The sequence below is a fragment of the Mustela nigripes genome, chromosome 2 (genome assembly GCF_022355385.1).
Source record: "Mustela nigripes isolate SB6536 chromosome 2, MUSNIG.SB6536, whole genome shotgun sequence".
In the NCBI taxonomy this organism is placed as follows: domain Eukaryota; kingdom Metazoa; phylum Chordata; class Mammalia; order Carnivora; family Mustelidae; genus Mustela; species Mustela nigripes.
In genome coordinates this window covers 159,248,836-159,272,373 of record NC_081558.1, presented here as the reverse complement: position 1 = coordinate 159,272,373, position 23,538 = coordinate 159,248,836, and the positions used below count along the sequence as shown (strand labels likewise).

The 23,538-nt window shown below is 35.6% G+C and overlaps 1 protein-coding gene across 4 annotated transcripts in view; it reads left to right on the top strand.

The window, feature by feature from the left end:
- ATP6V1A (ATPase H+ transporting V1 subunit A) overlaps positions 1 to 23,538 on the top strand; it is a 61,318-nt gene that overhangs the window by 5,607 nt on the left and 32,173 nt on the right. For 3 of the 4 annotated variants that reach the window (XM_059391948.1, XM_059391946.1, XM_059391947.1), the window contains one exon: positions 21,532 to 21,626. In XM_059391948.1, the coding sequence (XP_059247931.1) occupies positions 21,542 to 21,626 (85 nt within the window). In that variant the 5' untranslated portion in view covers positions 21,532 to 21,541. Of the gene's footprint in view, positions 1 to 19,506; positions 19,601 to 21,531; positions 21,627 to 23,538 lie in introns of those variants that run through there. The other variant, XM_059391949.1, reaches the window with a different exon arrangement.

The following is a 23,538-nucleotide window of genomic DNA, read 5'->3' as shown; positions in this document are numbered from 1 at the left end:
ATGTCTTTATATTTCATTTTTGTCCTCAGATGAAGTAGGGGTATGTAGAGAATATAACAGGGACATGAACTAGAGTAAAAAAATTCTTCTAAATTCATGATTCACAAAGATTAATGGTTTTATACTGGAAAAATACCAGTAAATTAGATAATAATTGAAAAATAGTTATCATGAGTTTATGTTTCACCTTAATCCTGAAAAATTTATTACTCATTTGTTCTAAGGAAAAATTTTATCTAGAGATTATTGAATTTAATGTTAACCTCTATATTTTGGTGAAATAAATTGTGGTAAGTGTTTTCCATTTAATTTCTTTAATTTCCTTCTGTAGAGACTTTAAAAGTTGTAAAATTCTTTTTTTTTTCCTATTGTGAAATGAAAGTGACTCTGGTTCCTATAAGTGTTTTCTTTTATGCATATAGTATATACATATTGTATATATAGTAAATACATTTTTTGAGTATGTGTTTATAAAGAGAGCTGGAATGGGTGTATATATTCCCAGTATAGGTTCTTCTTTTTACTTGAAACTATCAAAGCTACTTTTAAAATTAGCTAACTACTGTGATAAAATTATCTATGACTAACTTATTTAAAACTCCCCTTTATATTTGTTTGTTGTTAGCTCTGTTTAATAAATTTTATAACCATAATTAGACTTTCTTAAAAATTAGTATTCAGGGTACCTGAGCTGCACAGTTGTTAAGCATCTGTCTGCCTTCGGCTTAGGTCATGATCCCAGGGTCCTGGGATTGAGCCCCAAATAGAGCTCCCTGCTCAGCAGGAAGCCTACTTCTCTCTCTCTACTTCCCCTGCTCATGTTCCCTCTCTCTCTGTCTCTCTCTGTCAAATAAATAAATAAAATTTATTTTAAAAATTTATTTAAAAAATTAAAAAATAAAAATTGGTATTCATAGGTATTTTCAGATTAACCTGGCTACTTTTATGGTATCAAAAAATTTTCAGTTTCGACTCTTAATGCTCTCTATAAAAACTTGTTCTTTTGGTGATAAATCTTTTTTAAAATTATACCTATAACATGTCATGTTTTGTTTCTTTTCTGAAAAGCAGTTAAGCATACTTTGTTGAAAATAAAATGGATAATGCTTGGTATGATACAGAAGAGCTCTAGATGTGTTTGAGCAATGAAAAACCACCAGACTTCATATTTTGTTTTAGTTATTTCTTTAGTTTTTAAAAAAGGAGTGTTTATTTAAAAGTAGAATGGAGAAGACTAATTAATTTGGAAAATATTTGTAAAATTGAAGGAAGAGCATGATAAAAACTATATAGTGGTGATTATATATACAGATTGGAAAATTGGAAGGAAATGCATCAAAATAAGTTATTATCTCTAGACTAGGAGATTAAAGAAAGATTTAGAATTTATTACTCTTCCTTTTGTGCATGTGAATTTCTACAATCAATAGTCATTGCTTTGGGCAGCAAATTTTTTAAAAATTTGATATGGAGAATTAAGGCATTTAAATAAGGATTTCATCTTAATTATCTGAATATCTTAAGTGAAAATGTTTCAGTTTATCCAGATAACTAAATAAACTACTTAATTTTATCAGTGCAGATATATTTTTAGGCATATATAAGCACAGCAAAATTTTAAAAGCCGAAGTAAATTCCTGCATATAAGGGAATTTTAATACATGACAAAGCTCTGTTTCAATCCAGTGGGAGAAAATGGCACATATATAGTAAAAGTAACTGACACAACTTGTCTGCCTAGAGGAAAATAAAGTGGAGCTGTTGCTTTGCAGCACAGGCACAAAATAATTTCAGAGGGATTAAAAGCTTAAATGTAAACAATAAAATATTTAAAATATTAATCCCCTGAATTTTCATTGTACATACATTCTAGATGTAGTAACTTTCAATGGCAAAGATAAACAACAAAAAGCAAATTCGAAAAAAAGTGTTTGAAGTATGTATAACAGTTAAAGAGTTAACATTTGTAAGAACTATTACATATTAAGTAAAAGTCCATACAATAGAAACATAGATAAACATGTGACCAGAACTTGGTAGAAATCTATTCAACAAATGTGAAAAAAAGACATAAAACTTCACTAGCAATCGATATGCTGACAATGAAATAGTCTTTTCTGACCGGCAAAATTAAGTGGTAAACCTACTGCTAGTAGGGATCTGAGGTAGAAGACTTGCTCACAGGATGCTAGTGGAGATGTGGATTGTTAACAGTGTTTTTAGTAAAATTAGTATCTGTTAATACTGAAAATATATATTCTTCCATCCAGCAGTCCCACTCCGTGGCAACTTTTTCTTAGAAATGAAGACAGGTGCCTGAATGGATCAGTCAGTTAAGTGTCAGCCTTGGGTTCAGGTCATGATCTTGGGTTCCTGGAGTTGAGCCCTTTGTCAGGCTCACTGCTCAATGGGGAGCCTGCTTCTCCCTCTTCCTCTGCCCTTCCTCCTGCTCATGTGCTCTCTCACTCTCTCTCTCAAATAAATACAATCTTTTAAAAAAGAAAAAAGAAAGACAGTCAAGCATTTATGTGAATGTTGATTGCAGCAATGTTTTATAGTAGCAAAAACCTGGGAACACAGGGAATGTCTGTCAGGAGTACCATTATATAAATCATGGCACAGGCATGTCCTGGAATATTTTTGAAGTTATTAAAAAATAGGACTTAGGGGCACCTGGGTGGCTCAGTGGGTTAAGCCTCTGCCTTCAGCTCAGGTCATGATCTCAGGGTCCCAGGATCAAGACCCACATCGGGCTTTTTGCTCGTCAGGGAGCCTGCTTCCCCCTCTCTCTCTGCCTGCTTCTCTGCTTACTAGTGATCTCTCTCTCTGTGTCAAATAAATAAATAAAATCTTAAAAAAAAAAAAAAAACGTGCAGGGAAATGCTAGGCATTACCAGATTGGGTTGCAAATGTACCTTTTATTTTTGGTGTCGATATTAAGTTTTCCAGAAACTCTTTATGCCTGGGAGATAGAGAATATTGCACAAATATGGGGTGTATCCCCTGACTTAATCACATGACAAAATCAGAATAAGGAAAAGTCTACATTTGGGTTTTAGTTAATAATTAAAAAAAAAACAGATACAATGAGTAACTCTCCTTAGGAAAGCTTTAAGTAAGAATGTCTTTTTTCCTTTCTTTCTTTTTTTAAAGTAAGCTGTATGTCCAATGTGGGCTTGAACTCGTAACTCTGAGATTAAGAGTTAAATGCTGTACCCACTGAGCCAGGCCAGGTGCCCCTCAAATAAGAATGTCTTTAAAGAGGCAAAATTAAAAGTATTGACAATTATTTAATACTTTACTTCAGTCCTTATAAGAGGCTGAAGTTAATACATCGTTCAAGGCTCTAATAGAAAATGGCAGGGTACCTGGGTGGCTCAGTTGATTAAGCATCTGCCTTCAGCTCAGGTCATGATCCCAGGGTCCAGGGATCAAACTCCACATCAGGCTCCCTTCTCAGTGGGGAATCTGCCTCAGCCTCTCCCTCTTCTGTTCCCCTTGCTTGTGCTCTCTTCCTGACACACACACACACACACACACACACACACACACACAAATCTTTAAAAAAAAAATGGCAGATGCTTTAGAGTTGGATTTGTTGCATGTTTAAAACATCTGTAAACATCTGTATTTGTTTCTCATGTTCATCTTTTTTGTTTTCCTCTTTTCATTACCAGTATTACTAACTTGATGGTATATATGTTCTTTATTGCAACACATACAGATTTCTTTTTGAAAATAATTGGGATATATGTAAATAGCCAATAATTTTCAAGTAGCGTTGAGAGGCAACATAGCAAGGAGGTTAAGGGTATGAGCACCAACCGACTGGGTCACATCCTGGCTCTACTACTTCGTAGCAATGTGACTTGGGAGGAAGTTGTTTTTATCTGTCTGCATTTTTCTCAGCTTTAAAATACAGATAGTAAAAGTAAGTGTTGTGAGGATTAAATGAATTATATAAGGAAAGTGATTAAATCTATTGACACATAATAAGATCTATATAAATATTTGTCATTATTGTTTAGTTACTATGCTCTTTGTTCAGTTAGGTATATACAGTAATTTTATTACTTGGCTTAATCGTTTTAGCACTTGCTGAATCATTCAGTAATATTTTTAATCAGGTTGAATGGATAATACATGTACAAATACAGTAAAAATTATGTACTTATAGGTGTGTGTTTTCTCCTCTCCCAATCCTTCCCCCCCCCCCCCCCACCTCAAAGGTAGTACCTTTTCACATTGTTCTGGACATTACATTTTTCACTTAGCAATGTTATCTTGGAGATCCTTTTACATTTGTACAGTTGAGGCGACATCATTCTTTTAAATAATAGTCTAGTATTCAGTTGTACTAATGTGTCATCATCATCATATGTAACATTTATTGAGTGTTCACTACTGATCCAGGCACTTTTTTGTAATGTTTTAGTTGTATTCATTCATGGAAGCCTCACAGACACCTTATGAAATAGGTGCTGTATTTATCCCCATTTAATAAATGAAGCAAATTGGGCATGGGGTGGTTAAATGTCCAGCAGTGTCACACAGCTCATAATACAACTCAGGATTTGAATCCAGGGCATCTCTTTGCAGAGTTTATCTTAATACTGCTGAGTATTACAGCTGCTTATACTATGACAAGTTATTTAACTAGTCTCCATAGTAATGGACATTTTCAAACTTTTGATATAAGAAACAGACTATTATATTTTGATAACAGGACATTTTGTACACATTAAGGAAATTCCTGGAAATAGAAGAACTGGATCAAAGGATCTGTACCTTTTGACATTTGGTGGAAATGGCTAAATCACTCTAGAATTTAGCAATGCACAAAAGTACAGATTTGTCCTCAATCTCATGCTGAAATCTGCCAAATCATTTAGCTTGAGTCTTTGGGAACCTGAGTAGTGAAATGCCTTGAACATTTCTAGCATCCCTGAATTATGAGTGATCTACCATCTTGTGATCACATAGGCTAGCTATCATATCTACTTGGTGTAACAATGTCAGTATAAGAACAAAGTAGAACATTTGGACTTCTTGGTACTTTCAAATAATGGTAAGTATTCTCATTATGATTTGAAGTATTGCTTATGTGATTTATGCATTGAAATGTATGTACCAAAACAATTATGTAAGTGCTTTCAAATAAATAAATAGGAAATCAGATTGCCAATTAATAAGACCATTTGTACATAGCTAAATGTACAAATAATTATGTATTTTCTTGTGAAAAATGGGTTTTCGATTACCTGTAAGTCCTGGTCTTAGGTAGCACAGAATTGGGCAGTGGGGGGTTTTATTCAGCTGAGTAATAGCATCCGCAAATTGTTTCAAATATACTTCTGCTCAGTGTCCTCTGTCTCATTTGTTTCAAGAAAGGCAAAAAATTATCTTTAATTCAAAAAAGCAGGCTGATTGACACCAAATTCTTTAATGTGATCCTAAACAGACACTTAAAATACAGAATCTGCTCAGGTACCTACAGTGCTCAAATGTGCCTACAGTACTTGAATGCAGATTTACAGTACTTGCTATTGTTCTGCCATGGGTGTGTGTTTTAAATATGATCTCATCCTCACCCGAAGATACTGTTGGATAGGGAGGGTGGGGGAAATACCTGTAATGAGGCAGAGATAAACAGACTATCAATTCTTTATTGTGAACTATTTCTACTTCTAACTAGAGCAGTATAAAACAATAGACAATAACTCTTCCTCTACTTTTATCCTCTAAATGAGTCATTGAACCATAGCAACTTTGATGTCCAAAATATCAGAGCTTTGCCTGTGACTTGGAAGACAAACCTTTCTATACCTCATATTTCAGAAATTCATTTGAGATAAGGTTAAGATTTTTCCGAAATCCTCATCCAAGATATTGCCATTAAGTCCTGTTCTGAAAACATAGATAATTAAGTACTTTAAAGGCATATCTGAGTTTGGTACTCCTGAGCTGTTAAGTATTCCCAGGATTTGCTGAATTTGAGGATATTGAAGTATACTCATACAGCCTTATCGGGAGCCACATAAATTCATTCTAAACAGACAAAAACCTTTTAGGCTGTTTTTGCCAATTCCTCCTGTGATGCTCCTGAGGTTAAGATTCTCTTCTGAGTTTCATAAGCCACGTTTTCTTTTACAACTATTAATTGACAAAATGAATGTAGTATATACTGTGTAAGTGTTTATAACCTGTAGAAGTCATATTGCTAGTGCTTTGTGCTTTTGGAAAAAATAGTTTTACTGAGGTATAATTGACATACTTGCACATATTTAAAGTGTTTGATGTTTTGATACATGTATACACCTGTGAAACCATCACTGCAAGCAATATAGTGAACATGTCATTACCTCCAAAAGGTTTTTTCTCATTCTTCCTTGTAATCCCTTACTTCTGTATCTCCCCACTACGCATTTCTAAGCAACCATTGATCTTTTTTCTGTCATTGTAGGTTAGTTAGCGTTTTCTAGAATTTAATTAAATAGAACCTTTTTTTTTCTTTTTCTGTGTCTGCCTTTTAGTTAGCATAATTATTTGGAATCCTTCCAGGTTGTTAAGCATTTCAGTGTTTCATTTTTTTCATTGCTGAGTATTATTTCATTGTATAACTATACCAAGATTTGTTTATCTGTTTATCCATTGATAGATATTAGGGTTGTCTTTCCACCTTTTGGCTGTTATAAATAAAGCTGCTATAAACATCCATATGAACGTCTTTGCACATAAGCTTTCATTTCTTTTTTAAATTGTTGTTGTTTTTTTTTTAATCTTATTTTTAAGTAATCTCTATACCCAGTGTGGGGCTCAAACTAAAAACCGCAAGATCACAAGTCATGCTTTACCGACTGAGCCAGCCAGGTGTCCCATAAGCTTTCATTTCTTAAGGATAAATACCAAGGAGTATGGCTGGATCCTATGTAGGTGTATGTTTAGCTTTTTCAGAAACTGCCAAGTTGTTTTCTAAAATGCTTGTATCATTTTACATTCCTGCCACCAGTTTATGATAGTTCTAGTTCTATATCCTTACCAACATTTTCTATTTTTTTTTAAATTTTAGCTATTCTATTAGGTATGGAGTAGCATTTTATTTTGCTTTTAATGTGCCTCTTAATGATGTTAAGCATCTTTCATGTAGTTATTTACCATCCATATATTTTCCTTAGTGAAATATTTTTCTTTTTTTTTTTAAGTTTTTTTTTTTAAGATTTTATTTATTTATTTGACAGACAGAGATCACAGGTAGGCAGAGAGGCAGGCAGAGAGAGAGAGAGGGGAAGCAGGCTGCCTGCCGAGCAGAGAGCCTGATGTGGGACTCGATCCCAGGACCCTGAGACCTTGACCTGAGCCAAAGGCAGCGGCTTTAACGCACTAAGCCACCCAGGCGCCCCTGAAATATTTTTCAAATACTTTGCTTGTCATATTAACTGTGTTTTTTTATACCCAGTTTTGGGAACTTTAAAGTATATTCTAGATATGTCCTTTATTACATTTACGCTTTGCAAATATTTTTGCCCAGTCTGGAACTTGGCTTTTTGTTCTAACAGTATTTTGAAGAGCAAAAGCTTGTGATTTTCATGAAGTATAATATATCAGTTGTTCTTTTATGGATTGTGTTTTGAGTATTTTATCTAATAAATCTACCTAGTCCAAGATCACAAAGGAAGTTTATGGTTTTTAGGTTTTACATTTAGGTCTACCATTCATTTTTAGTTTATTTTTGTATATGCTACAGGGTATGGATTGAAGTACCTTTTTTTTGTATTTGCATATAGACTTGTTCTACCACTTATTAAAAGACTTTCTCCACTGAATTGCCTTTGCACTTTTGTCAAGTCAGTTGTCCACTTATATCTGTTTATATAGCCATATTGAGCTATATAAATGTTTGTAGAATTTAAAATCATCATACCAGGCAGAACAATATTTTATGTATTCTTTGTAGAATGATTTGTTTTTTTGACATTCATAATAGGCAAAATAACCATTAAGATTTCAGGATTTTCAGTTTCTAACAAAAGGTTTTATATTAGAAGATCATTCTATGATGATGGTATTTGGTTTTCCTTTGGCCTCACCTAAATACTGTTGTTTTTTATTTTTATTTTTATTTTTATTTTTATTTTTATCTTGGCCATTAGGCATTAGGTCAAGATGTGTATTTAGTGCACTTCAGAGTTGTATCAGTTTTCACTCAGTGAATGAGCATGCTTATTTCCCACATAACCTTTGCCAGTATTCACTATTTAGTAATTGTCTACTGTGTGTCAGGGTGCTTTACTATGTAATTGGGGTACTCAGCGAATGAGACAGGTCTAGCCCCTGTTTCCCTAACATTTGCAGTCTGGCAGTGGAGACAGACATTGAACAACTCTGTTCACAGATTTTTACTTACAGTAGTAGCAAGTATGACAAAGGAGCAATATTGAAGACTGAACACATACCCAGAGGAACTGGAAGTAAATTCCTTAGCACATCATACTATTGAAAACCTCTATCTGTAATTAAATCCTTCTCTCCCCACAGCTACTTTAGTTAAATAAATAAACCCTGGTTGTTATTAATCATGGACTACTCGGCAAACCATTAGAAATGCAACTTCTTGCCCTCTGAATTGGAAATGTTGGTGAACTTTTGACTAAAGTCATACCTTTAAGTCCATGTTGTGAAATGTTTTCTCACCTATACTAGGCACCATTCTTTCCCACCTCTGTGCACACTTTGTCCTTTAGGTCATATTTTCATTGCAGAGATTTTATGAATTCCTGAGTTAAAGGAGAACCTGTTTATGGTGATGTTTCTTTTAACATTAGGCTAATGTGTCTTTGTACACTTTATAAACCTTTTATCTCTTCTATTCCATCCATGAAATAAGTGACAAGACAGATCATTTGAATACATAAATAACACTTTATAATACAAGTGTAATAGCATTTTCACTGCAACACTGTTGGTGCTGACTCTCCTATGTACATTGTTCTCAGATATGTGTATTACTTGTATTTGGCCAGATTGGCTGTTTGGGATATGTTTACTGGGAAAACATTCCAGAAAGTTTCTCCTTAATTAACAGTTGAAAAGAGTGACATAGTAATCATGGGCAGTTTTCAGGAGAAGTTTCTTAGTGTTTTGAGCAGTGGTTGAAAAATTTCTAGGTTGATTACTTTTAAAGGGGATAATGACCGCTGACATTTTTTTTAATTGGCATGGTCACTTCAGCTGCAGTTTACCTGAAACAACCTGTACAAAAGCTACACAACTTTTGCGGTGCTCAGAGGCCATGAAGGTTAAGGGTCCTCTAAGAAGAGAATTTGCTGAGGACAGTGCTTGGTACTGTGAACTTGGACTTGCAGGCTGTTTAACACAAGAAATTTCATTATTATTATTAAATACCCTGAGGGTTAGGGGAAGACTGTAGGATTTCAAATAAATTAATACTTCATTTTGTTATTAGATCTTAAAGATCTTTCAAGTTTTTAATTTTTGTATTGTTAAACACATATGTAAATAAATCCTTATCTGCATGTTAAATAGATTCCCAGAGGTACAATTTATAATCAAACGGTTTCCTTGATGGTTATAGGTAATTCTTATGAATTACCTATAATTCATATAGTCTCTTTCATTATCTACTTTATTTATTCTTGGAGTGTAGCCCTCTAATAATTTAGTATTTTGTTACTTTAAATCTGCAGTGATCTAAAATATTAGGTAATATTTTTTAATGTGCATAAATTGAGTCAAGATTATACGAAGGTCTCTTGAAACTGTAGAAACATAAAGACAGTCATCTTAAGCAGTTTAGAAATCTGTTTTCTATTTCTTAGTCTTGATTCTAATGACAGTTGACAAGTCTGACCTTCTGTATAAATATTATACTGTATTCAGTTCTAATACTGTGTATTATTATTTCTAAGAAATACATCCCCCGCCCCGACATTTTAACAACTGTGAAATTAATGTCCTAAAATTTCTGGAGTATAATTGAAGAGTATGTTACAGTTGATGGTATCTTAGATTAGATGAAATACGGTATTACATCCAGGTAGGGGTGTGTTTGTGTGTGTGTGTGTTTGTAAGAACTGCTCTTATGAGACATCAGCATAAAGAGTATCCTTATGGATCCTTAGTTTGTTGCCTTACCTTGGCTCCCCTAGTTAGTAAGTTAAAATAAATAAAAATACACTAGCAAAGTGTAAAAAATAAAAATCAAAAAGTGGGAAGCTGTCTCATTACCCAGCAAGGAGAATTGTTAGGTAAGCTATGGCATTCCTTTAATCAAATACTACACAGTTTAAGATAATACTCATGTGAGAATTCTCACAATAGGTGAGAATATATTACAGTATTGATTACAAGAATGTCAAAAATTGTGAGGAAATAGGTCAACATTTAAGTGAGGAGACTTTTGAGTATTTTTAAAATTGTAAGCATATTGCTTTTGAAAATAAACTTTAAAAATTATGTAATACATGCTTTTTTTCTTTATTATTTATATCATTTGGCTCTCTTGGCTTTTTACATCATAGGTAAGTTAGGAAATTAATCAAGAGACTTTCTTCAGGGATACAATTTTTTTCAACCTGAAATCGAGAAAATGTTCTAAAAAGTCACAAAAAGTCTAATGGGATAGTAATATTAGCTTCACTAGAACTTTTTTACACTCCAGTTTAAGTTTTATCCAAGAAGTAAGAAAAATAAGAGGAATTTCTTGCTTGGGTACTATTTATGTAGCTTCATTGTTCCAAATTTATGACAGTCTATTAACCAGCAAGTTTCCACTACTGTTCCCTGTTATTAACAGTAACAGAGGGCACCTGGGTGGCAACTGCCTTCGGCTCAGGTCATGATCTTGGAGTCCCAGGATCGAGTCCCACATCAGGCCCTCTGCTCATCAGGGAGCCGGCTTCTCCCTCCACCCCTCACCCCTTACATGCTCTCTCTCTCTCTCTCAAATAAATAAAATCTTAAAAAAAAAAACAAAAAACCAGAAGCAAAACCAGTAACAGAATTCGGTCCGTTTTCATTAATATTCTTATTTGCTCCAAAGATATTTATTTTCCACTTAGATATGCCCATTCATTTTGTACTTCATTGACTGTCTGTCCATCCTTCCTTCCTTTCTCCTTACTTCCCTCCTTCCTTCTTTCTTTCCCTCCTTCCTTCCTATTATAATAAATTGGTTAGGTTTGTATTATAAAGCTAGGCACTAATAAAATATGGCATTTGCACTGTTCTTTGAGAATTTTAGTTTTAGGTGATACTTGGGTGTCTCATTTGGTTAAGCATCCAACTGTTGATTCTGGCTCAGGTCATGGTCTCAGGATGGTGGGGTCAAGCCCTGCGTCCGGCTACATGCTATGCTCTGTGAGGAGTTCTCTCCCTCCACCCTTCCCTAAACCGCCCCCCTGTCCGTCAGATAAATAGATAAGTCTGTCTTTCTTTCTTTCTTTTTTTTTTTTAAGAATCTCAATTTTTTTAGGAGATGGGTATTTTAGGAGCAGTCAATTCCTGGTTGTTGTTCTTATTCTTTAGTTTGTGAATGATCTCTCACCTTTTTTTCATCTCCCTTTACCTGCATATTAACCTTTGTAATTTTTTTTTTAAAGATTTTGTTTATTTATTTGACACGGAGAGACACAGTGAGAGAGGGAACACAATAAGCAGGAGGAGTGGGAGAGGGAGAAACAGGCTTCCCACCGAGCAAGGAGGCTGATGCAGGGCTCCATCCCAGGACCCTGGGATCATGACCTGAGCCACCCAAGGTGCCCCAACCTTTGTAATTTTAATATAGATTCAGTTACTAATGAAAAACAGGCACCCTTGACTTTAAAAAAGAAAAAGTAATAGAGCTGTTGGCTGAAATAAGGTGTTTTGAATTATTTATGGTAAAATGCCTACGCGTTAAAACAAGAGTAAACCTGGGCTTCACCACTGTATAGCTCTGTTGTCTCAAGAAGGTGGCTTAAGTCTCAAAACCTGTCACCTAATCAAACACCACCAATGTCATAAGACTGTTAAGTGTTAAATGATATGTGCCCATTTTTTAATATAATGCCTAAAGTGTAATATGTGCGTAATGAATAGTAGTTGATATTATCTATTTTCATTTTCAGACATTTTTATCAAGTTACTGCTGTGCAAGGCACTGTGCTGTGTGGGAGGAGGGGCCAGAAAATAATAAACATGCTCCCTGAAAGCAGGGATACACAAGTATATTCATATAATGGTTTATCATTGATCATAGGCTTCTAGCCTATAAATTCATATACCATAGAACTTACACAGTAAATCAAGTATTTGGGGTTCTTAGCTAAAACTTTGGGTTATTCCATACTATAGTACGATTTTATTTATAAAAATTTGAAGTAAAAGGAATCTTAATTGCTTATTTCTAGAAATACTGTAAAAATTGTGGGCAAGACTGTCAATAAATCTAAAGCATATGTAGCTGATAGTTTGAATTCCGTTCCCCACTTAAGCGTTCACCTAACTTTTATAGTTACTATTTCTTTTTTTTTTTTTTTAAGATTTTATTTATTTATTTGACAGAGAGACACAGAACACAAGCAGAGGGAATGGGGGAGGAAGAAGCAGGCTTCCCGCAAGCAGGGGAGCCCGATGTGGGCCTTGATCCCAGGACTCTGGGATCATGACCTGAGCCGAGGGCAGCCGCTTAATGGCTGAGCCACCCAGGTGCCCTAAAAGTGTTTATTCTTGAAACTCTTTCCTTTCTTCTTAGATTGGTTAATTTAGTAGACCAGTAAAAGCAACAAGGACCCAGATGCGAAGTGGCCTGTCTGCTTAGATTAGCTCCCCATGAGGTCCCAAGTTGGGTTCACATCCCATGCAGATGAACACATCCCAAGGGGAAAAAAGTGTTTCTCATGGCCTGTATCTTTTTAAAAAGCAAGGAGATTATTTCCACAGGCTTTCCAACAGACTTTGCCTTTCCTTTATTGGTCAGAACATCATTATATGCTCATTTCCAAACCAGTTATTCTCAAAGAAACTAGAATTACCTTGATGGCTTACCAAAATTGGAGCCAACTTAGGGTTTTGTTGGCAAGATAAAAATAGAAACTAGCTAAGCATAGTCATCTGCTACATAAACTTTTCTAATGGAGTTGCTGGGTGGGTAGATTAAATAAAATGAATAGGAATGTGTTTCACAAAATGATGTGGTACTGTACTAGAATACAAGGTAATGTTATTAGCTGGAATTCTACGTATTTTATAACTTTTTGACTAACTATAAGAATGTCAAACAGATTTATGATACCTTTTTCTAAGAAGGTAAACTGTGTACAAAATGAAGTATGAAGTGCCCCAGGATTTTATATGTAAATAATATTGTCCTGGAATCTTGGTATGTAGCTCTTACATAACACCTCATACTTTCCCCCAGCAGACCCTCTTCTTTCTGGAATGACGAAATTACTATACAGTGTATTAACCAGTAGCAATTTAGAGAGGACCTTGTGAAATGAAAGAAACAGAACTGGGCCTCCGATGTCGTGATTTGTCACTGCAGTGTTCTGCAAGGTGGAGGGAGTGATGACTCATAGATCAGATGGTTGCCTATGCTTGGAATTTTTACCCTTACACAGCAGGATTTTGTTTTGTTTTTAACTCTTTATAAATATGGTGGAAAACCCTACAGTCTATGACTATAGGAATCTTGGTTGTAAGTTACATTTACTTTTTATCCTCGAAGTAGGAATCAAGCACATAAAGGCAAAATTTTTATGTAATCATTAAGTTGATTTCTCTATGAGTACAACTATATATGCCACATTATTTTAAAGTAAGCAATTGTTTTTAAAGTAGGTATCGTGCTTTTTTTTTTTAAATGATGGGAAGCAACAAGAATAGGTGTATGTTGTAATAGGAAGGAGTTATTAAATAACATACAAAACCTAATGTAGCATGAAATCATGTTATCTTGGATATTATGGAAATTTGAGATAGGATTAATTTTCAGTGTACTGTAACTTGCAATATAATTTGCTTATTTCAAGTTAAGATGTTGTGGGATGCCTCTATGTGAAAAAGCATTAAGTAGTGAAACAAAAGATTTTAGTTTGGACTATTTTTATTTTCACTATTTTCATAGATAACAATAAAGGGGTGATTAATGGATACAAAATATTATGTTGTATGACCATATATATCAAACTGCCAAATGCTTAGCCCTATTCAGTGATTAAGTCAATATAAGTCTATCTAATGAATAATTTTTATTTTGTTTGCTGTGGGAAGGAAGCAATTTCAGATTTATCTTATAAAACAGATATTGTATATAATGGAGTACAAAGTTTGCTTAGATTAAGAGAATATACAAGAGCATACAAAGAAATTTTCCTGGGGTTGCCTGGGTGTCTCAGTTGGTTAAGGGCCCAACTCTTGATTTTGTTCAGGTCATGATCTCAGGGTCTTAAGATAGAGCTCTGCATTGGGCTCAGTGCTGAATATGGAGCCTGCTTAAGATTCTCTCTTTCCCTCTCTCTGCACTCCTCCCCTGCCTCCTGCTCACTCAACCACATGCATTCTCTCTCTTTCTAAAAAAAAGAAATTTACCAGCTTACAGTAGACTGGTATAACATCCTGTTCTCTGTCAGGAAGATTGGGAGAAAATAGAGGGGTATTTATTCACTGTTTACTTGTTTATCTCGTATTGGGGTGCTTTGGTGAAAAAGCTTTAGAAGTACAATGGGAACCCGTAGTGCTGTGGGAATTGAAAATTTAATGTTCAAAAAAGCTCATTACCTTGGACCAGTTCATGGAAGTTTCTCAAAGTGTATAAGTTAGATCCAAAAACTTTCAGACCTGGAAAACTTATTTTCCAACTCTGTCAGAGAAAGTACTTTAGGAGTTAAATAAACTCTTAATTGGGACTCTGTTCCTAGAGCTACTGATGATGGGTTCTGAGTTTTATGTTGAAGACAAAAGCAAGTTCCTGGAAGAAACTAAGGCTTTGGTTGTATGGGGACCTGACCTCTATGTCAGTTGCTTGACTTAGCCCAAGTATTGTCCTAATTGCCCTAACTTTCTAAAGCCACTTTTTTTTTTTTTAAAAAAAGATTTTGTTTATTTATTTATTTGACAGACAGAGATCACAAGTAGGCAGGGAGGCAGACAGAGAGAGAGGAGGAAGCAGGCTCCCCACTGAGCAGAGAGCCCGATGCCGGACTCCATCCCAGGACCCTGAGATCATGACCTGAGTCGAAGGCAGAGGCTTTAACTCACTGAGCCACCCAGGTGCCCCTCTAAAGCCACTTTTGTATTTCTTTCCTCCTTTGCAGAATAACTAGTTACAGGATAACTAAGAAAACAGGCCAAAGATCATTGTGGTTCAAGTGTGAGTCTCAGTTTTAGTTTAACAGGGAGTAATTATTCACTTTATTCATTATTTGAGCACTTGGGGTTCTCTGGAATCAGATGCCAAGAAAGAGTTGTTTAAGATGTTCATTAGGGATCAACACATGTGAAACAAAGAGGGCAGATGCCGAATTGGGCAGAGAAGTTGAAATGCCGTTCAAGCCTGGAAAAGTTCTTAGCTGACCCTGTGGCGAGATCTGGAGTGAGTCTTATGAGAGTATTCCACATCCGGTTGACATGGCTGGATTTTTATACCTCCAGTGTGCTCGATCACCAAGTGCAGGTGGCCAGCAAAGGCTGTGATTGTGGGCCAGGCAGCTCTCTGCATCTGAGGCCAACCCTGAAGGAGTGATAGCTACTGGCTATCCACTGGCGACACTCCCTGTCCTTTCTTGAAGGGGAATCTGGATGCTTCATCTCCCTGTCTCATTTGATAACACTGTTGCCTGGAGGCAGAGACTATTGTCCTTCCTGCCACAGAGGATTGTTTAGAAGCAAACTGTAGAAATCAGCCTAGTTAATTGAGGCAGAGAGTGCAGGGTCTTAATAAGCCTGGGCATTGGAGTCAGACTGCTGAGGTTCAAATCCCACCTGTAAAGCTTGCCAATTTTGTGAACTTGGGCAAAGTTACTTAAGTCTCCATTCCTTGGGCTTTTCATTTATAAAATAGCAATGGCATTAGTGGGTATGAAGTTATTAAGTAACTCTTCACTGAGTGCTTATTTTCTTTGCCGAGGCACTGTTTTCTTTGCCCTCGTGAAACTTGCACTGTAGGGAGTGACCCACGTAATAAAAAAGTGAGTTAAAAAGAAAAATTATATTCTTTCAGGTAGTTAATTGTAAGTGGTATGAAGAAAAGCAGGGTAAGAGCATTGAGGATGACAGTGGGACCAGGGGGATTATTCATGGGAGTGAGGAAACACTTTTCAGGCAGGAGCACAGCAAGCGGAAACGTCTGAGTTGCTGGAGCCGAGATTAAAATTTAACTGTGTTAAAGTATCAGAAATGGACAAAAGTCCAGGGAATGCCTGTATTTTATATTTTGAAAACTCATGTTTTCATGACTTTCTTATTCTGTCCTGAGAGATAGATTAAGAGCTGGTTTGGGGATGTATTTGCAACCATTTCTCTGCCTGTAATACAGTGGAATAGAAAAAGCTTAAGTTATGCATAATCATTATCAGGTATTTCTCCTCTTAACATTGACTTTAAAAAATAAAATCATCTTGATTTGCTGTGTAAGAATATTAACCAGATGAATGCAAGTTTGTGGATCTGGTGAATGCATATCTAAATTTATAGAATTATTATTTAGGCTCTTAATTCTCTTACTAGTTTGATACCACTATTTCTAATGTCTGCTGTCTTTGGCATAAATAATACATGCCTAAAAATAATACAGTTAAAAACTACAGAATGATTAGTTTCCATGGTGGCTAGGATTAGTCAGCTGCGTGATAAACCCACAAGGTAGCTGAATCATGAATAAGCCCTTTGATTTCCGCTAATCATTGCTCATACATTTGGAGGTTCTCACTGTTGTTTTAAAGGGAATGTATATAAATACTTATTTTTAAAAATGAGAACAGATACCTGTATTGCCTCATGAACTTTCTCCAGAATACCTTCATTTGAATCATCTGTGAGGAAGATTTGATCATCTGTGAGGAAGCTCTACTAAATGTCTTCTTGTTCATCCTTCAAGATTCTGCTTACTCTTTTCTAAGTCATTCCTGTCCTGCCCAAGTCCAGGTTTGATGCCTTTGCTTTATGCTCTTCCAAATCAGCCTGACAGCTCCTAAAGGAGCACATGTGTCACTTGTTGTTACTACATATTTGCCTTTATATCCCACCACGCCAGGAATTCCATGGGGGAGAGATTGTGTCTTACTACTCCCTTATATTTTATATTTTCATTCTGTAATACACAGCACCTGGCACATCCTTGATGCTTAAAAATCTGTTTAGTTTTAACAGATAAAGTTATGGTTAAATACACTTAATAGCTAAGAAAAAAACTAGCCAAGGGACTAGATTGGTTCAGGTAGCAAGAAGGTAGAAATATACTAGGTGCCTTTTAGATACTAGCCAAGATTAGCTTGTAATAACAGAATACAGTTAGTAGTCATCACTATTACTTTTCTGTTAGGCTTACTTTTGGTCCCATGCAACAACCTCATTAGATTTTACAGATGAAACTGAGGTTCAAAAGTTTGAAAGAATTTGATTTGCCTGAGGATATAATTTGTAAATTCAACTCAGTTCTGTCTGACTCAAAGCCTTAGTCTCTGTTTCAATAAAAAGAACAGGACAAATGAAATGGTACTCATCAGTTCTCACTTGTATAATGTTTAGAATACTGTTTTTTATTTTATTTGCTCCCCTTTAGAAGAAACATTGAGGGACACCTGGGTAGCTCAGTTGGTTGAGCCTCTGACTCTTGATTTTGGCTCATGTTATGATCTTCCAGGTTGGGTCATGGGATTGGACTCCAAGCCCAGTCTGCTTGTCCCTCTCCTACTACTCACCACTCCCCTTCCCCACATTCATGTACTGTCTCTCTCAAATAAATAAAATCTTCAAAAATAAATAAATAAAACAAACTTTGATATTATGAAATCCTCCAGAAAAGAGTAGTCTTGGGAGAGATCTGAAAAAATTTTTGAAAGTTAAAGGCACTACAGAGAATTTCCTTGGAAGATGGACATCCTCTTTGTGGCTATAGCAGTTGGAAGAAATAGGGCCAGAGGGTAGAAGCAATGGGGAAGTAGATTTTTGTGGGATATAAGGCACTAAGAGGAGATTTAAAAAAAAGAATTGCTTTTTCAACATTGAAGCCTTGCTTAAATAGTGGTATTACTGATGAAATTCTTAAAAGCGTTTTATATTTCACAAGGAACATTCACAGTTATAATTCAGCCACAACTGTGGCATAGATATTAGCATTATTCCTACTTTTCAAATGAAGGTACAAAGAGATTTTGATTTGTCCAGATCCTCCTGCAGCATATCACTGGTAGAACCAGGGTCTCCAAAGTAGGCTGACTCAAAATTTCATGCTCTTTCCACTTGATAGGCAGGTGACCATGTATCATGCATGCTATGTAGGAAATACCGTATTTGAGGAAAAGTTAGACTGTGATTGTCACGTTGTCTTCTGACTCTGAAAATTTTTTTCTGAAGATTAAAATTAGACCTCATTTGTTTGTTCACTACTTCTTTGAAGACTTGTCTAGCACATTTCCCAAATACAAGTCTGTCTCTAGGGCACCTGGGTGGCTCAGCGGGTTAATAAGCCTCTACCTTTGGCTCAGGTCATGATCTCAGGGTCCTGGGATCCAGCTGAAATCAGGCCCTCTGCTCAGCAGGGAGCCTGCTTCTCCCTCTCTTTCTGTCTGCCTCTCTGCCTACTTGTGATCTCTCTCTCTCAAAATCTTCAAAAAAAAAAAAAGTCTGTCTTTAAACTTTGGTTTTTTTTCTTATTATCTAAGTGGTCTCCAGAAAAATTTGTTCTTTTTGTATTCCAGTCTTTTGCAGTTCCTTAGCTGCTAACTTAATAGGCCCTTCTGCATCTTGAGGAAGCTGGAAAATCCTAGTAAACCAGATTCCCCTTTTCTTTACTTCCTTCCTCCTCTTCCTCCCTCCCTTCTTCCAATTTAATTTTCCTACTGAGAACACAAAAATCTTTATCTCTCTTATTGTGACACTTGGACTATGGTTATCTGGTTTATTTTTTTCTTTCTAATTCAATTCCATTATTTCCAGTGGGCATAAGTATACCCTACCGTTTATCAATAAATAACCAGCCTTGATAGTCTCTACCTTATCACCAATGTCATCTTTAAGTTCTTGATACTTTTCTTGACTGTTAGAGAAACCACATGGAGAAACAGTCTCCTGGTTCTCCATGTGGTTTTCATCTTTGTTTTCACTCATACTTGTTTCTTTAATCAGTTGGTTCTTCTTTATTAACTTTATCCAGCATTTCCTTATTAACTTTATCCAGCATTTCCCTTCTGAAGAGTGTATCAAGCCAGAACTCCACTGTTAACGACTTCATTGTTACACTCTCCTCCCCAGTTCTTCACTATCTTGGTTAATGGATTACAAATTGTGCCCCATGGAGTATGTGGTTCCCTAGTGATCCTTCAGTGGCTCCAGAAAGACCAAAACACTACTCAACCCTGCCTGAATTAATCCCCAATCTCAGGTTTGTTTTTGCTTTTTCTGTTCTGTATTTTTTCTATCTGGACTAAACTTATTTTCACCTATCTGTTCCCCTTACCTCATCCATATTGGTTTGTACATTTCCCACATCTGAATCAATTTCTTCTCTGCTTCCAGTGTGTGGTCATTTTGGAAGGCAGCTGTGCTCACCACTATACTACCAATGCCCAGTGTGTTGTGATTTTGAACACTAAAGTCATTTTGCTTTATAGTACATTTGTTTAAAGCCAGTGAAAGCTCCTTTTATTCATAGTCCTTATTCCCTAAGTTTAACACCGTGCCTTTTCAAATAGGAGCTCAATAAACATTTAATAAATTGAATTCCATTGACACTCAAGCCATAACTTTCCAGAGCTTTTCAGCTTCTCATCTTGCCTGCATTCCTTCCCCTACTGTAATCTGTTAGTTGAATTAAACATCATCCTTCTCATAACAGTTCCCACTTGGTTGTTTCCTATTGTATATAGGCTAAAGTCCACTTGGCATTCATTTCAAGACCCGCATATTAATCTCTACCTTTGCATCCTTATTTTTCACTTCTACTGTAATATAAACCTTTTATTCCAGTCAAACTGGTCTGTTAACTGTTCCTGCAAATTTTATTTCCATTCTTGGGGCACCTGGGTGGCTCATTGGGTTAAAGCCTTTGCCTTCAGCTCAGGTCATGATCCCATGGTCCTGGGATGGAGCCCTGCATTGGGCTCTCCGCTCAGCGGGGAGCCTGCTTCCTCCTCTCTCTCTACCTGCCTCTCTGCCTACTTGTGATCTCTGTCAAATAAATAAATAAAATCTTAAAAGAAATTTATTTCTGTTGTTTTGTTCTTGTTATTTACCCCACTTGGAATGCCTTTGCTGTCCTCCTTTTCTTAGTTTGTGCTAATTCTGTCTGACCTTCAAGAATTCTTCCCTAAACATTCTAATCTTTGTAATTTTAGTAAATAAGTGTGTATTATTTGGTACTCAAATATTTATTGATCTTTTACCCTTTATGGTTGTTTGGGGCATTATGAGCTTTTTATATGTACATGTATTTTATCTCCCTTATTAAATTGACAGTAATTATTAAGTTATACCAGCAATCAAAAATAAACTTTATGCTTTGGGATCTGCAATCAGTTTTCTGTTTGTTCTTGAACAGTTCATTCTTTGGGTTTTTGAGATTGCACACCTACAAAGTAAAGAAGTTGAACTGAATTTCTTAAACTGTTCTGTGATCTGCTTTTAAAAAAAAGAGGAAGGAAAAGGGAAATTGCTTTCAGAAAAAAAATAAAGATAATACATTAAAAATTTTTTATTGTAAGATATAGTTTGTCAGAAAAGTTATAAAGACAGGTAATACATTAAAATACATTCATGGTAAGATTTAATTTGTCAGATGGTGAAAGTAAAGCAGGAAAGAAGAGAGGTGTGTTGCAATATAAATGGCCAGAGAAGCACCTCAGAGAAGGGGACATTAAGCAAAGACATGAAAGAGAGATGGGGGTGGCTATCTAGGAGAAGAGTACTCCAGGCATGGGGACAAGTACAAAGATCCTGGGGCAGAATGAACGTGTCTTTGAGAATTGACAAAGAGTTCAGTATGTGTATGCAGAATGATTATGGAGAAGAATAGCTGGAGAGGTGGTTAGAATGGTAATGGTAGGGAGGACAGGATGTAGGGCTGGATAAACCATTGGAAAGACTTCACATGGTTTATTATGTTCCTTGGTATTTTCTATGGGATACATTGCATAAGAATATGTAATTTTGAATTTTAATAACTGTAGACCATTCAGGAATGAGGTACTTTTAACTATTTTAGAATTTTATATTTTACTCTAAAGAAGTGGTAATAGTTTAGAGTTGACTACTTATGTCAATTCTTTTGCTTTAGGGTTTGTGGTTATAACTTTTTTTTTTTTTTTTTAACCATAGGTAAATTAACATGATGGATTTCTCCAAGCTACCCAAAATACTTGATGAAGATAAAGAAAGCACGTTTGGTTATGTGCACGGGGTCTCAGGACCTGGTAAGTAATATGTCATAATCTCAATAGTAAAGAAGATTCCTAACTTCAATTAATGTCTTTTTGAGGTGTATTAGGTAAAATATATAGGTTTCTGTTCACCCATATGTCTTTTTGTCCCTAAAAGATTTCATAGTTGCTATAAGACTGAGTTAATGCCTCCATCATAAGAGCTTCTCTTGCATTCGCTATCTTAATTTGATAATTTTTGGATGCTAATTTGTAATATCCTATTTATTATGTAAGTGTATAATTGAAGTTCAGAGTTTTAGATATGTCTGTTTTTTTGTTGAATCTGTGGTCTCTATAGCTTTTAGTATGTAATACCTTGCAGATAATAGGCATTCAGTAAATATATGTTTATGTGGTTTGAACTTAAATAATTTTTTTCAGAGCTTTTCTCAACAATATCCTTGGCTCCTTGCATATATGAATCCTTCTGAACATTTATGTCAGATATTGCATAACTAGCTATCTGTGGGAAAGAGGTTTTATGATGTGAAAAAAATAGAAAGCAGTTTAAAAACTTTGTTTATTCTCCCAGAACTTGGGGTACTGCATTTTAAAAGATAAATCTCATTCTAATATTCATTTTACTTCAACTACAAAATATGATTCACTGGTTTTCCATAGGTAAACCACTCATTGATTTATAGTCCTTAGTGCCATGAATATTTTTCCTTATGTCTTTTTATAAACCTCATGCTATAGGCTTTTTTGTTTTAATCACAGTAGAGGTGATGACCCCTTTTTAGTTTTTGTGCACATGAAGTCAGTCAGTCACAGTGTTTATTTCTTCCTATGAAGCTTCTACAGCTTAGAACACGGTGTCTTGAGCGTGAACTCATCGGCAAAAATACTTTTCACTGTCTTCAGTCTCTTGCCAACAGGTTTCCTCTTCATGATCAGAAGGGTCTTTGGGAAAGTCAGGCAACACTCAAGAACCTTTAGGGAAGAGACAAAAAAAGAACACCATCAGGGGCGCCTGGGTGTCTCAGTCGTTAAGTGTCTACCTTTGGATCAGGTCATGATCTCAGGGTCCTGAGATTGAGCCCCTCATCGGGCTGCTTCTCCCTCTCCCACTCCCCCTGCTTGTGTTCTCTCTCTCTCTCTCTCTCTAATATACTAAAATCTTGGGGTGAGGGGAGAAAAAAGAATACCAACAAAAGAGTTTAGGTCAAAATACTTTTCTGAAACTTAGAGTAAACTACTCCTGGAACCTCTTTATTATTCTTAAGTACTAAATAAAATGGTAGAGAAATGGCATACTTTGGGGTTTATGAAATACGATTTAAAATTTTAGGGGCACCAGGGTGGCTCAGTTGGTTAAGGGTCAGACTCTGATTTCGGCTGAGGTCACGATCTCAGGGTTGTGAGATCAAGCCCACAGAGTTGGGCTTCATGCTGGTTGTGGAGCCTGCTTAAGATTCTCTCTCTTCCTCTCCCCTCCCTCCTTAAACGAATAATAAAATAACATTTTAATTGTCTCTATCATTTCAGTTCATCCTAATTATTCTTACACAGTAGTATAGAGTTAAATATTATGAAATTAACAAATCTTTATTGTTCTAATCCAAGTTAATTAAGTATTAATACTTTAACGCTTTCCACTTGAATATTAGCTAATACATATTTCTAATTAATTGCATCAGAAGACTAAATACTAAAAATACAGTTATACTTATTAATTGAAACTTCACCCACTGGTGATGACTAATTATAAACATCCTTTGAAGGGATGAAAGATCTATGAAAAATATTATTATTTTTTAAAGATTTTATATCTTAGATAATCTCTACACCCATTGTGGGGCTTGAACTCACAATCCTGACATCAGGAGTTGCATGCTGTGCCAACTGAGCCAGCTCGGTGCCCCTGAAAAAAGTTTTTTTGATGCATATGTGAGTTTTTCTA